The following is a 15,855-nucleotide window of genomic DNA, read 5'->3' on the forward strand; positions in this document are numbered from 1 at the left end:
GCTGGGCAAGACTGAAGGCAGGAGAAGGGGATGACAGAGAAAGAGATGGTTAGATTACATCACTGACTCAATGGACATGAATCTGAGCAACCTCTGGGAGATAGTGAAAGACAGGGAAGCTTGGTGTGCTACAGTCCACAGAGTGCAAAGAGTTGGACACGACTGAGTGACTGAACAACAATAATATTATTCTGAAAGGTGAAAAGCTGGAAGCATTTCCTCTAAGATCAAAAAGAATAAATGATGATAAATGGGATTGTTTCCTTGATTTCTTTCTCTGCTCTTTCATTGTTAGTGTATAGGAATCCAAGAGAGTTCTGTGTATATATTTCGTATCCTGAAACTTTGCCAAATTCATCGAAGAGCTGTAGTCACTTTCTGGTAGCATCTTTAGGATTTTTCTATGTATAGTATATCATTTACAAAGAGTTAGTTTTACTTGAAGCTGGCTTAAACCTCAACGTTTAAAAACTGAGATCATGGCATTTGGTCCCATCACTTCATGGCAAATAGATGGGGAAACAATGGAAACAGCGACAGAGTTTATTTTCTTGGGCTCCAAAATCACTGCAGACGGTGACTGCAGCCATAAAATTAAAAGACACTTGTTCCTTGGCAGAAAAGCTATGACAAACCTAGACAGTGTACTAAAAATCAGAGACATTACTTTGCCAACAAACGTCCACTCTCGCCACTATTATTCAGCATAGTATTGGAAGTCCCAGCCACAGCAACTAGAAAACAAAAAGAAATAAAAGGAGTCCAAATTGGAAAAGAATAAGCAAAATTGTTTATAAAGCACAAATCAAGCCTCAGTAATTTTAATAAAACTGAAATCATATCAAGCATCTTTTCTGACCACAATACTATGAGATTAGAAGTCAGGTACAGTGAAAAAACTGAAAAAGGCACAAACACCTGGAGATTAAATAATATGGCATTAAATAATCGATGAATCACTGAAGAAATCAAAGAGGATGTTAAAAAACATACTGAGAGACAAATGACAGTGAAATCACCATGACCCAGAACCTATGGGAAGCAGCAAAAGCCCTTCTGAGAGGGAAGTTTATAGCAATACAGTCTTACCTCAAGAAACATGAAAAATCACAAATAGGTAACCTAACCCTACACCTAATGCAGTGTGGCTTACTCTAGAGATGGTCAGAGGATCTTGCTGTGATGCATGGCATAGTGTTCTGCCTATATTTTACTCTAAGACTTTTATAGTTTCTGGAAGTGAAGTGAAGTCGCTCAGTCATGTCCGACTCTTTGCGACCCGGTGGACTGTAGCCTACAAGGCTTCGCTGTCCATGGGATTCTCCAAGCAAGAATACTGGAGTGGGTTGCCATTTCCTTCTCCAGGGGATCTTCCCGATCCAGGGATCAAACCCGGGTCTCCCGCATTGCAGGCAGATGCTTTAACCTCTGAGCCACCAAATCTTTAATCCGTTTTGAGTTTATTTTTGTGTATGGTATTACAGTGTTCTAATTTCATCTAAAAAGATGTAGCTGTCCAGTTTTCCCAGCACCACTTACTGAAGATATGGTCTTTTCTCTGTTGTATCTTCTGGCCTCCTTTGTCAAAACTAAGGTGCCCATAGGTGTGTGGCTTTATCTCTGGGTTTTTTATCTTGTTCCATTGGTCTGTTTTTCTGTCAATACCATACTGTACAAGTTTGCATGCCCACCAACAGTGTAAGAAAGTTCCCTTTTCTCCACACCCTCTCCAGCATTTATTGTTTGTAGACTTTTTGATGATGGCATTTCTGACTGGTATGAGGTGATGCCTCACTGCAGTTTTGATTTGTATTTCTCTGATTATGAGCGATGTTGAGCATCTTTTCCGCTTGTGTCCGTTGGCTTTTGTTGTTTAGTTGCTCAGTCGTGTCTGACTTTTGCGATCCCATGGACTGTAGCTGGCCAGGCTCCTCTGTCCATGGGATTTCCCAGGGAAGAATACTGGAGTGTGTTGCCATTTGCTACTCAGGATATCTCTCAACACAGGGATCAAACCTATATCTCCTGCATTGGCAGGCAGGTTCTTTACCACTGAACCACCAAAGAACTCTATGTTCATTTGCCATCTGTATGTCTTCTTTGGAGAAATGTCTATATAGATCTTCCACCATTTTTGGATTGGGTTGTTTTTGATATTGAGCTGCAGAAGCTGTTTCTATATTTTGAAAATCAATCCCTTGCCAGTTACTTTGTTTTCAAATATTTTCTCTGATTCTGTGGGTTGTCTTTTTGTTTATGGTTTCCTTTCCTGTGCAAAAGCGTTTAAGTTTAATTAGGTCCCATTTACGTGAACCGTGAACTTCCAGATGTTCAAGCTGGATTTAGAAAAGGCAGAGGAACCAGAGATCAAATTGCCAACATCCGCTGGATCATGGAAAAAGCAAGAGAGTTCCAGAAAAAACATCTATTTCTGCTTTACTCACTATGCCAAAGCCTTTGACTGTGTGGATCACAATAAACTGTGGAAAATTCTGAAAGTGATGGGAATACCAGACCACCTGACCTGCCTCTTGAAAAACCTATATGCAGGTGAGGAAGCAACAGTTAGAACTGGACATGGAACAACAGACTGGTTCCAAATAGAAAAAGGAGTACATCAAGGCTGTATATTGTCACCCTGCTTATTTAACTTATATGCAGAGTACATCATGAGAAATGCTGGGCTGGAAGAAGCACAAGCTGGAATCAAGATTGCCAGGAGAAATATCAATAACCTCAGATATGCAGAAGACACCACTCTTATGGCAGAAAGTGAAGAGGAACTAAAGAGCCTCTTGATGAAAGTGAAAGAGATTGAAAAAGTTGGCTTAAAGCTCAACATTCAGAAAACTAAGATCATGGCATCTGGTCCTATCACTTCATAGGAAATAGATGGGGAAAACAGTGGGAACAGTGTCAGACTTTATTTTTTGGGGCTCCAAAACTACTGCAGATGGTGACTGCAGCCATGAAATTAAAAGACGCTTACTCCTTGGAAGGAAAGTTATGACCAACCTAGATAGCATATGAAAAAGCAGAGACATTACTTTGCCAACAAAGGTCCATCCAGCCAAGGCTATGGTTTTTCCTATGGTCATGTATGGATGTGAGAGTTGGACTGTGAAGAAAGCTGAGCACCGAAGAATTGATGCTTTTGAACTGTGGTGTTGGAGAAGACTCTTGAGAGTCCCTTGAACTGCAAGGAGATCCAACCAGTCCATCCTAAAGGAGATCAGTCCTGGGTGTTCATTGGAAGGACTGATGCTGAGGCTGAAACTCCAGTACTTTGGCCACTTCATGTGAAGAGTTGACTCATTGGAAAAGACTCTGATGCTGGGAGGGATCGGGGGCAGGAGGAGAAGGGGACGACAGAGGATGAGACAGCTGGATGGCATCACCGACTCGATGGATGTGAGTTTGAGTAAACTCCGGGAGTTGGTGGACAGAGAGGCCTGGCGTGCTGCGATTCATGGGGTTGCAGAATCAGACATGACTGAGCTACTGAACTGAACAGTTTACTTTTGTTTTTATTTCCATTAATCTAAGAGGTGGATCGAAAAATAGTGCTCCAATTTATGTCAGAGTGTTCTCCCTATGTTTTCCTCTGTAGTTTAATAGTATCCAGCTTTCATTTAAATCTTTAATCTAATTTGATTTTATTTCTGTGTAGGGCGTGTGTTCTAATTTCATCTATTTATAGGTAGCTGTCTAGTTTTCCCAGCACAACTTCTGGAAGAGAGTGTCTTTTCTCCATTGTATATTCTTGCCTCCTTTGCCACAGATTAGGTGACCATAGGTGTGTGGGTTTGCCTCTGGGCTTTCTATCCGGTTCCATTGATCTATGTTGCTGGTTTTGTGCCAGTAGCTTTGTAGTATAGTCTGAAGTCAGGGACCCTGATTCCTCTAGCTGTTTTTCTTTCTCAGGATTACTTTGGGTATTTGAGGTCTTTCATGTTTCCATACAAATTGTTAAAAAAAATTTTTTTTTCTTATTCTGTGAAAAATGGCATTGGGAGTTAGACAGGGATTGCTCTGAATCTATAGATCACCTTGGGTGCATGTGTGCATGCTTAGTTGGTCAGTCATGTCCAGTTCTTTGCAGTTCCATGGACTGTAGCCCACCTGGCTCCCCTGTTCATGGGGTTCTCCAGGCAAGAATACTGGAGTGGGTAGCTGTTCACTTCTCCAGGAGATCTTCCTGACCCAGGGATTTAATCTGGGTTCCTGCATTGTAAGCAGATTTTTTTTTTTTTTTTTAACCATCTGAGCCACCAGGGAAGCCCAAGTCATTTTCACAATGTTGATTTTTTCAACCCAAGAACATAGTATATCTCTCCATCTGTTGGTGTGATCTCATTTTTTTCATCAGTATCTTGTAGGTTTCTGAGAAAGGTCTTTTGCCTCCTTAGGTAGGTTGATTCCTACATACTTTATTCTTTTTGATGCAATGGTGAATGAGATTGTTTCTCATCTGTCTGATCTTTTGTTGGTGGTGTATAGAAATGCAAGAGACTTTTGCATAGATTTCTCAGTTTTATTGAGTTTCTCATATATTGTCTTTCGGTTACATTGATATTCTCTACTGTTCTTCCTGTTTTCTATTTTACTGATTTTTATTACTCCACTTCTTATGTTTACTTTGAACTTAATTTCTTCCTCTGCTAATTTCTTAAGGTAGAAGATGAAGTCATTAATTTGATTGTCTCTTCTAATATAGGCTTAGTGCTATCAATTTTCTAAGTATTGTTTTAGCAATATACCATCAATTTTGATGTTTTCATTTTTATTGTTTAACTTGTTTTCTAATTTCTCATTTGATCTCCTTTTAATCCTTAGGTTATTTTGAAGTATGTTACCTCATTTCCAAACATCACTGGATATCTTCCAGAGATCTGTTCCTAATTTCTAATTTAATTCCATTGTGGTCAGAGAATGTCATTTATATGACTTGAATCCTTTAGAATTTAGAATTGTCACTCATTTTTATGACCCCAAATCTGGCTTATCTTGGTATACAGATCACATATACATAAAAAGAATGTGTTGTGTGTGGCAGGTGGAATTTTAGAAATGTTATTCAAGACAGCTGATTGAGAGCGTTGTTCAAGTTTTATATGTTCTCAGTGATTGCTGTGGTCAGAAACAGGAGGGACCTCCAGCCAAATTTTGGTTTGGATATTGAGACACACACGCATACACACGTGCACAGACACACGCACACATCAAAAGAAGATAAACAGGCTTGTTACTCACATTATGAAGTGTTAAGATCCAAAACAGATTGAGTGAGCAGGCACAGAAGACGGGCAGGGAAGGGAGACTGGCTTGGGGTTTCTATGGTTATTAGGGAATAGAGTCAGGATGAGGCTTCCACTTATAGTGTGAATTTCCCGTGATGCCAGAATTTCCCATGATGCCAAGGGATGGGCACTAGGGTTTAGCTAATCAGCATGCCCAGATAGGGAGTGGAGAGGGGAGGTGATGCTTAAAAGCTGGTAGCACTCAGACCTCAAAAATGGAGTCACCTCTATTACAATGGCTTTCTGTCTACTTGTTGGGTCATTTATTGAAATAGCTGATTGTGGCTGTGAGTTTGTCTATTGCTCTCTTTGCAGTTTTATCTGTTTTCCAGGGTTTTATCTGGGACCAGGGATTTCCTGGAGGCTCCGGAGAGCCACTGAGCACTTCTAAGCAGTGGCTGAAGCTGTGCATGCAGATCCCCAGGACAGCAATATGCAGGATCTGCCCCTTGGGATAGCGGCTTGACCATCAACATCACCTGCTTGCTCCTCTGCCTGTGCTGATGAATACAGCAATTGAGCTGCTTCCAGAGGGCCATCCCCATTTTCAGGAGCAGGGGACTGCTCCTACAGTCGGGGTGACGTTAACCCTGCTATGTGGGGGTCCTAGGAGGTAAGGTAGCCGCTGGCTTCTGCTCCCAAGGTGCTGTGGGAAGTGCTCAATGATGCTGTAGTGTGAACAGGTATTCAGTCTGTTCCAACCCAGCCTCTCCCCTTTGCCCAACCAGAAACATACCCCCTAATAAAGGAATCTGACAGCTGCCTACTTAAATTCTGGAGGAAGCTTGTGCCCTCATAGGTGTTCACATCCAAGGGCTATTGGATGTGAATCTGTGAGCCCATGCTGGGTTTCCACATTTCAGCCATCTACCCTTGCAATATTTGCCATTAGATCATGGCACCCCACTCTAGCACTCTTGCCTGGAAAATCCATGGATGGAGGAGCCTCATGGGCCACAGTCCATGGGGTCGCTAAGAGTCAGACACGACTGAGCAACTTCACTTTCACTTTTCACTTTCATGCACTGGAGAAGGAAATGGCAACCCAGTCTAGTGTTCTTGCCTGGAGAAGCCCAGGGACGGCAGAGCCTGGTGGGCTGCCATCTATGGGGTTGCACAGAGTCGGACGCGACTGAAGCGACTTAGCAGCAGCAGGATGTGCTACTTTTACCTTTGAGTACAATTATCTTACGACCAATCTTTACCATTAGCTCATACTTGCTTAAAAGGAATGATTTAAATAAATTTGCTGTCTGAAAAAGTAAACTGCATGACTGCCATCGATAGAAAACCTAAGTAACACAAGCCACAGACGGACAGTGAAAAAATGAACACAACGAAAATACACAATGTTGTGACATGTGGTAAAACATTTGCCTACTCTGCTTCATCACAAAGAGCACACACCGGCACATGTCCACTTGGCCTGGGCAGCAACACGAAGAGCTGACAAGGGATGAAGTGGGCAGCCCCTATGTATGTCCAAAAACTTCACCTGCACACCCTCTGGGAAGCTGTGGGGAGGCAGGAAGCCTGTGCTGCTCTGCTTGTGTCAGCCAGCTGGACAGGTATTGAGTCTAAGGGGCTGGCAATTTGTGTGACAACCATACGTGATACTTGGGGACACCGTGACAACTACAGTGTCATACAAAGCATCTGTGGGCTCCAGCGGTGACATAGCCCAGGTGCTCCTGCTCCAACTCCACATTCTTCACTGGAGGAAACACTAAATTGCACTCAGAGATTACTGAAAACCAAGATACAATTTTCTCATCCCAATGAATGGGACCCCCTGAATTCTACACCAAACTCCAGGTCCCAGTGTGATCCCCCTTTCCAGCTGGCCAGGCTGAAACTTTACTACCGCACGCTACTCTGTGAAGCCCCTAGCCGGTTCCCTGGCTTTCACGCTGTGCTTCGGACACCCTTCCATGGTGGTAGTGCGGCCCTACAAGGGCCACTGGGCGGATCCTACCCCCCACTGAAGTCAGGGGCTTCAGACCTGGGCCTGGCCCCTCCCAGTGGTGCATGTGAAATCTGAACGAAGGGTCATTTCAAGCCACTGTGGATGCCCGTCCTGTGCCTGGGGGGGTGTATGATCATGAGTCTTCAAGTGACTTAGTAAGGAAGCCTGAGGGGCGGCATAATGAACGGAGCTGTGTGCACAAAGGCCCAAGCCTGGATGGGCCAACGAGCCATTAACAGGGATGGGCACCACTGTTCAGCCTCCAGGGCTCTGCATAGAATGGGGCTGTCCTGGGTGTGAAGGAGCAGAATGCCTGAAAATTGGGGCCAGGATGCTTGCGATCCACAACCTCAACTGCTTCTCTGAGAGGTGGGTCTTTATCACATGTCTGACCCATCCTAGCTGCTATCCGGACACAAGGACCTTGAGCTATCTTGGGCACTATTAAGCACCATAGAAAGTGTCATCCCTATATTCAAGAACCCCTTAGCTAAGTACAGCTTAGCTAAGTACTTACCCCCAGACCCGTCCAGCTGTGCGATCCCAGGAGTTTCTCCAACACCCTCATTCACTTACCACCATCACAGGTTATCTGCCTGTCTGGGGACCACCAGAAAGGAGAGTTTGAAAAACCAAAGTCCTGTTTCCCCCAAAATATTTTTTTATTCTTGCTTACATTTGTGTTTCCAATTGTGAATAAAAAATGCTTAGAAAGTGATTACAAAACATCGTGAACCGGACACGAGGCGTGGGCTCGCCTTCTCTGCGTGAGATGACACAGGGCCTGGCGTCTGGGTCTGGGTCGGCCTGCCTGGGCTCAGTCGGGCTTCTCACTTTCAGAATCTAGAAAACAAAACCGCCACAGCTCATTATAGGCCTGCCGTGACCACGTGAGGCCCTGGAAGCTGGAATGGTGACACCAGAGCGGTCACACGCCTTGGAGGGCCGGGCCGCCTGACCACGACCCAGGCACTATACAGGTAAGACTCCTGGCTGCCTCTGCCATCTGGCCGCCTTCCACACTGAGCAACCGCCTGAACCAGGCAGGGCCTCCCAGGGTCCGCACAACTGTTGCTCTGGAGAGTGAGGGACCTCTGGCTCCTTGGGCATAGAAGCCGCCCCGGCCTCTGCTCAGAGCCAGTGCTGAGGCGGAGCACTGCGGGTGGCCGGAGCAGAACGCCTGACTGCACCTTGGTGGAAACACAGGACAAACAGAACTGGGCAGTGACCCCAGCTGGGTGGAGTGGGAGGAACCACAACTCCCAGCTTGAGTGCTTGCAGCAGGCATGCAGGGGCACTGCCAGCTGAGCAAAAGGCCATCAGGGCCGCTGAGCCAGGAAAACGTGCTGAGCCCTGCAGGGCGCCTCCTCCAACTTGCACCCTGCTGGACAGCAGAGCCGCTCAGGTGACCGGAGGGCAGGTGGCCCAGCCCCCCACCCAGCTCTGTCTGGAGTGAGTCACACAAACCTGGCTTTCTGTTGGACATGGACAGGGCTCAGAGACCCCTTTCAGTTGGCCATGAGACTCATACCCTCCATAGGCAGAGGCTACCGTACATCCAAATACAGTTCAGATTCAGAGTCTGAAAGCCGAGTGAACAGGCCAACCTAGGCCCGGAGCCACAGAGCTAGCCTACGAGCCCTGCCCAACACCCCACTCTCATCCTCTGAGTCAGGTCGGCTCAGCGTCAGTCACACCAGATCCTGTCAGGAAGACAGCACCTGCCACTCAGCGCCCTGGCCCCTCCTGGCCGCCCTGGCCTCCTGGGCGAGGTGCTGACAGCAGGCGTGTTGCTGAGAGTGAAGCTGTGCCAGGACAGAGCAGTGCTGCCTGCCAGGGCTGCCCACCCAACGCTCCCTATGAGACTGGCTGGTTCAGCTTCTCTGTGGCCAGAAGTTAAGAAAAAGATGTGGCTCCACACTGTTTTCAAGCAAAAATGTTTATTTTTCTCCTTCAAATATACAATCTCTTGGAGAGTCTGTGCCACTGACCATTCCTGTTACAGGCCAGGACTCCAAACCGCATGTCTGGCACAGCAGGGGGAGTGGGAATAGGGCAGTTTCCACCACCCTCAGGAACCAGGCGCACATGATTCTCAATCCAAGGACCCAGGGGCACATTACAGAGAACAGAAATCTCTTACTATAGCTTCATGCCCTGGCAGAAGATTCTGCATAATCACCTAGAAAATTCAATTCTAACTGAATTGATGGAATAATACATTTAAACCAAAAGAATTCAGCCAGTCCTAGTAAAGTTCCAAAGTATAGCAGAACTATAGAATTCACAGCTGGGCAGCCCAACCAGCCGCCTCCCAGTGGGAAGTGGGAAACATCTTGGCCAGTGGGGAGTGGGGCCTTCAGCTCCCACCCTGGGCTGTTGGGTGCCTGTCTGAGATGAGTAGCACTGAAATTTCCAGGAGAGGAACACTCCTACCCCCCAGCACGATGGCTTGGTGCCTGCAGAACAGTCTGGAGGCCAGAGGTGGGCAGAGTAGCTTGTGAAAACATGGGAAAGCTAGGCCCAGGTGACCACAGGCCTCTGTGCAAACAACAGAAAAGGAAGGCAGGCTGGGAGGGGAGGCTGGTGGGCCCCCTGAGCAGAAGGGGCCACACTCTCTCTGCAGAGCAGGTGGCCTGCCTGTGCTTCTGCACCTCCAGACACACACCTTTACCTCCCCCCCACTCATAGCAGCCCTGCAGGCTCTGGGTCATGTCTGCTTACCCAGCACTTTACAGCAGGTTCCACGTAGCCAAACACAGATGCTAACATTCCTGACTAAGAGATCAACTGCCATTAGCAGTGCACTGCCCCAATAACCATGCACCCCTGGGCAGTCTGCTGGCAGTGCCCACGGCACTGCAGTTGAGGGAATTTGTCCATCTGTTTGCTATCTGTGACCATACAGCTGGAGAGATTATGAGTACAAAGCAGAGTTACTCTAGCATTTCCAACTCTTCAATATTCAAGGTCACTAGGTCAATTTTTTTTAAAGCATGTACAACAGAAAAGATCAGACTTTAGCTTCAGATTTGTAAACCATTCATATCTCTGCAACTTAAAATGGGAAATAGAGATATCAATGCACAAACCAACTATAAACGAAATACACCTTTTCTGATACACGGTTTTTTAAAATACCTCTTTCCATCAGGGAATGGAAAAGCTGGAATTCAAGGCACTGTACTTCTGCAGGGTTATTACAATGTTCTAACCATCGATTCAAGTACAGGAAGTGAGTGCAAAGACAGCAAGTGTTGACCACAGGAACCTAAGAGAAAATACGGTCTGCAGCAATAAAGGAAGCAAGGATTGCTGCCCATGTGCCAGCTCCCTGGCTGGGCACCCATGAGCAGGCAGCGCAGGACTCGGAGGCCAAACCACAACCCGACTCCTCCAGGCTGTTCAGTGTCTTCCACTGGCAAGTAGTGAGACAGAGAGCTACATGATCTGCAGCCTGGGGCCGGGCATGCTGACCACAGTTGGCCTGAAGAACACAGGGAGGGCTGGCGCATCTGCTGCCCCCAGGCTTGGCCCCGCGTTGAGGCTCCGGCTGCCTGCCTGGGCTGCCCAGGGACCCCAGGACACTGGAGCTGGGATCAGGCTTCCATACTGGCCCAAAGGTGGGGCTGGGAGGCAGGAGAGGGCAGTACCTGGCATGGGCACAGGAAGGGCTGAGGCAGCTCCAGGAATGACCACGGTGGGTACAGGGCTGGGTACCGGGGCCAGACATGGCATCCCCATTGCTGTTCGAGAGGTGTTCATCTACAAGACAAGAAACATGGCTTCAATCAGCTAGCATCACTCAGTGGCCTTGGGGGTCCCTGCAGTTTCTCTATCCTCAGGAGAGGGTGGTCTCAGGACCTGCCCTGGGGCACCTTTTAATGGCTGACAACAGAGTGAAAATGTGGGGCAAGAAGGCAGCCACATGCCGTGAATGTCCACAGGCCAGAGTGGGCTTCAAAGCAGACCCAGCAGGACCTAAGCCCTGAGTAACAGGGAGGGAACAACACACCCCCACCCAAAGACGTCCTGCTTGACTAGTCAGTGCCATTATGGGAGGTCGAGAACAGCTGGGAGCTCTGCAGGGTTGTGCCCAGAGATCTGGAGTCGGGGGCAGGGTGGCGCCTCTGCTCCCTGCACCTCAGGTACAGCCCAGGAAGAGAAGCAGCGCAATGACAGGGAAACGAGCTGTGATGGTTAGTGAGGCCCATGGCCATGATGCAGAAACCTGATGAAGCTACTGCAAGAAAAGAGATGACGGACCAACAGCCTTCAAACTCTCTAGACACAATGTTGGCAGATATAACCAAGCAATTACAAAAAAAAAGATAAATCAGAGCCAAGTGAGGTTTTGCCCCACAAATGCAATGATGTTGTCTCAGCAAAAATCACTGCATCTTACCACTGTTACATACAAAAGGAGAATTCCATGTGATGCTCCCCACAGATGCAGGGGGAGTATCTGAGAAGTTCCACAATCCTTCACAGAAAGCACAGGGGCTGAAGCTGGAGGGTCCCTCCTCCATCTGGAAGGGCCTCTGTAGAACCCACAACCAACCCTGTGCCAATGGTGAAACACCAAATGTATTTCCCCTTGCCCCTTGCTCCCCGTGCCCCCAGCCAACACTGTATGGGAAAGTTCCAGCCAATAAAAGAAAAGGAATAAGGAACACGGACTGAAAAGAAAAAGGAAAACCATCCTCATTTGCAGACAAGACCATGCATGGAGAAAACCAAAAAGACCAGACAAACCAATTTCTAGGACAAAGAAGTAAATTTAGCAAGATTGCAGGATACAAGGTACAAAGATAACCATATTTCTATATACTACCAACATAATCTGTAAAAGAATATTTTAAAGTAATAAAATTCATAATCACATTCCAAAACATCAAACTATCTCAGGTTAAATTTAATGAAAGACGTGTAACACCTTTACACTGAAAACTAGAAAACTTCACTGAGAGTAAATTCAGTTCAGTTCAGTTCAGTTCAGTTGCTCAGTCGTGTCTGACTCTTTGCGACCCCATGAATCGCAGCATGCCAGGCCTCCCTGTTCATCACCAACTCCAGAGAGAAAATTAGACATAAACAAAGAAATGTCATGTTTATAATAGACTCGCTACTGTTAACATGTCAAATCTTACCCAGATGATCAACAGACTTAATACAATCAGAATAAAAATCCAATAAGGCTATTTTGTAGATATATACAGGCTGTCTCTAAAGTGCAAATGGAACTATTAAAGACCTAGAAAAATCAAGAAATTCTTGGAGGACAAATAAGAAGTATTAACAGATACAAACTATACATAAAAAGATAAACATCAAGAATTTACTGTGTAACACAGAATTATACCTGATATCTTGAAATAACGTATAATGGAATACAATTTGAAAAAAAAAAAAAAAAGACCACTAACTAAGCCTTCAGCAAACAAAAGCAGCAAATGCTGGGGAAGGCAGGACTCTGTTTTCCAGAGTTATCACTTATAATATTCGGATGTCCAGTTTTCACCAAGAAATCACAAATATTTACATACCGAAAATGGAAATTATGATCCATACAAAGGGGAAAACTCATTAATAGCAACTGTCCCTGAAGAAGTCTAGACACTGTCCTTACAAAATAAAGACTTTAAATCAACTGTTTCAAACACATTCAAAGAATTAAAGGAAACATGGAGAAAAAGGAAATCAGGATAATGACGCATGAACTACATGAGAATATCAATAAAGTCAAAGAAGTTATAAAAGGAACCAAATATTAGAGCTGAAATATTAGAGCGAAAAAGGATAATAACTGAAATTAAAATTCCACTAGAGGCTTCCCTAGTGGCTCAGACAGTAAAGCGTCTGTCTGCAATGCAGGAGACCTGGGTTCGATCCCTCGGTTGGGAAGATCCCCTGGAGAAGGAAATGGCAACCCACTCCAGCATTCTTGCCTGGAAAATCCCATGGATCACAGAGCCTGGTAGGCTACCATCCATGGGATCGCAAAGAGTCGGATACGACTAAGTGATTTCACTTCACTTCAGAGGAGCTCAAAAGCAGATCTGAGCAGGCAGAAAAAGAATCAGCAAATTTGAGACCATATAATTGAAATAGTCAATTCTAAGAAACAGCAAGAGAAAAAAAAAAAAGAAGAAGATAAGTGTACAGAGCCTATCAAGAGGAGAAAACTAGAGACAGGGAAAAATACTTGAAGTACAGAAAGAAAAGACTGTCAACCAAGATTCTACACTGAGCAGGTTGAAGGAGAAATTAAGACTTCTAGATAAACAGAAACAAAGGCAGGTTGTTACTAAAAGATTTGCCTCACAAGAAATGCTAAACGAAAAACTTCCATTTTCGTTGAAATGAAAGGATAATAGACAGTAACTCAAAAGTCATGAGAAGAAATAAACGAAGCAACTACATAGCTAAATACAAAAGCCAATAGTATTATTTAAGTTTGGTTTTAATTCCTTTTTCCCTTATATGATTTAAAAGGCAAATGCATTATATAACAATTATAAATCCATGTGAATGGGCAACAATGTATCAAGATGCAGTCTGTGCAAAAACACAAAGGAGAAGGGATGGAGATATACAGAAGTAAAGTGTTCTCACACTATTGAAACAAGGGGGTATCATTCAAATAAAGCTGTTATAAGGCTAAGATTTTAATTATAAACCCTAAGGTAATCAATAAGAAAATAAAAATATACATAGAAAAGTTAAAAGGGGGAGGAATCAAAGCAACACACTACAAAAAAAAACTTAAGGCAATAATGAAGTAATTGAGGAATAAAAAACTGTAAGAAAAAAAACACAGTAGAAATCTTTTATTATCCATAATTACTTTTAATGTAAATGGATTGAAATCTCCAAATAAAAAACTGTAAGGAAAAAAAAAAACACAGTAGAAATCTTTTATTATCCATAATTACTTTTAATGTAAATGGATTGAAATCTCCAAATAAAAGATTGGCAGACTGGATAAAAAAGCACAAGTGATCTATATGCTGTCTACAAAATACTCACTTTAGACACAAAAACACAAAGACATGGAAAGTAAAAGGATGGAGGAGAGGAGATCAAGATGGCACAGTAGGAAGATGATGCCAACCTCACCCTCCCCCGTGAACCCATCAAAAATACATCTAATATGTGGAGCAACTCTCTCTGAAAATAAACTGGAAATGGAAAAAAAATTCTTCTAAAACAAAAGCTGTAAAAGAAAGAGCCATATGAGTGACGTAAGAAGGGAAAAGAGCTATGAGGCTGGGATCTGGGCCCACAGAAGAGAAGGGTGATATGTGGTGGTCACTAGGAGATCTCTCCTGGTGGTGATTTGACCTACATATTCGGTACTTCAGCCCTGGGGTTCAACATGCTGACATTTACAGTACAGGTGTTCCAGAAGGATATATGTCTTCTTCAGTGGTCTGAAAATCAACTGGACTTTGAGGAGGGTGAGAAACCTAGAAACCTAGACCCATGCTTGCTTACTCCCAGGAATGAAGTGTAGGATGGGGTTCTGGAGAGTTTCATGAAACTGCCTAGCATGTGCCCAGCCCCTCTGCCTCTGGAGATTTCCCACCAGGTTGAAAGCTATCATTGCTAAGGAGAGTGTGTAGCTGGGGGTAGAGCTGGCTCAAACCTAACCCTGCATATACATGGGACAACCACGGCTGGTACTCAGAGGCAGCAGATCAGGAGCTGATTGGAGCTGACTAGCCTACTGGGACTGTCCCACTGTACACCCTGCCCCACACCTGGTGCCCACTGCAGCCCTTTCTGCTCTGGCACTGTGCCTCCTGGGGCAAAACTGCCATTTCTAGGAGAGGGCAGAGTGCACACTTAGAGGGAAAGCAACCAGCTCAGCTACCACCCCAGCTTCAGCACCTGGTGACAAGGCCCCACCCCTGATAGGGTAGTGATGACCATTCAGCATAGAAGAAGCTTCAGTTCACACTTGGCTACGGCTCTAGTCCCTCCATCTCTAGCCCCATCATCCACCAGGTGATACCAGACAGCACACCCTGCGGGGGAGACATGACCCATCAGATCCACCTCTCACATCAAAACTGCTGAGCACAGGCAGACTGCATAGAGGTCTCCACGTAAGTACAAGACCAGGATAGGCAACAGTTTCACCAAATTTCGTAGCAAGAGGAAATGTTAAGCAAAGTGAGAAAACAAAGGAATGTCTTTCCAATGAAAGAACAATGACAAAACCACCAATGAACAGAGAGAATTTACCAGATAAAGAGTTCAAAGCATTGGTAATAAGAATGTTAAACAAACTAGGGAAAAGAACAGATGAACACAGAGAGAATTTTAACAAGGAACTAGAAAGTACAAAAGCCAGTCCGAATTGAAGAATGAAATAATTAAAATGAAAAACATACTAGAAAGAATTAACAGAAGACTAAGTAATAGAGAAGAATGCATAAGACAGAATAATGGAAATCATCCAACCAGAATGGTAAAAAGATAAACAAATTTTAAAAAAACGAGAACAGTTTAAGGAACCTCTGAGACAACATCAAGTATGCTAACATTCAAATTATAGAGCTTCCAGAGAGAAGAGAGAGAGTG

At 44.8% G+C, this 15,855-nt stretch overlaps 1 protein-coding gene across 13 annotated transcripts in view; it reads right to left on the reverse strand.

Annotated features, from left to right (window-relative positions):
- Positions 1-527: 527 nt before the first annotated feature.
- WNK2 (WNK lysine deficient protein kinase 2) overlaps positions 528-15,855 on the reverse strand; it is a 162,448-nt gene continuing 147,120 nt past the window's right edge. For 7 of the 13 annotated variants that reach the window (XM_060410835.1, XM_060410836.1, XM_060410834.1 and 4 more), the window contains one exon: positions 528-11,031. In XM_060410835.1, the coding sequence (XP_060266818.1) occupies positions 10,708-11,031 (324 nt within the window). In that variant the 3' untranslated portion in view covers positions 528-10,707. The remainder of the gene's footprint in view (positions 11,032-15,855) is intronic. The other 6 variants (XM_060410837.1, XM_042242989.2, XM_027964196.3 and 3 more) reach the window with 1 other exon arrangement.

This window comes from Ovis aries, chromosome 2 (assembly GCF_016772045.2).
Source record: "Ovis aries strain OAR_USU_Benz2616 breed Rambouillet chromosome 2, ARS-UI_Ramb_v3.0, whole genome shotgun sequence".
Taxonomy (NCBI): domain Eukaryota; kingdom Metazoa; phylum Chordata; class Mammalia; order Artiodactyla; family Bovidae; genus Ovis; species Ovis aries.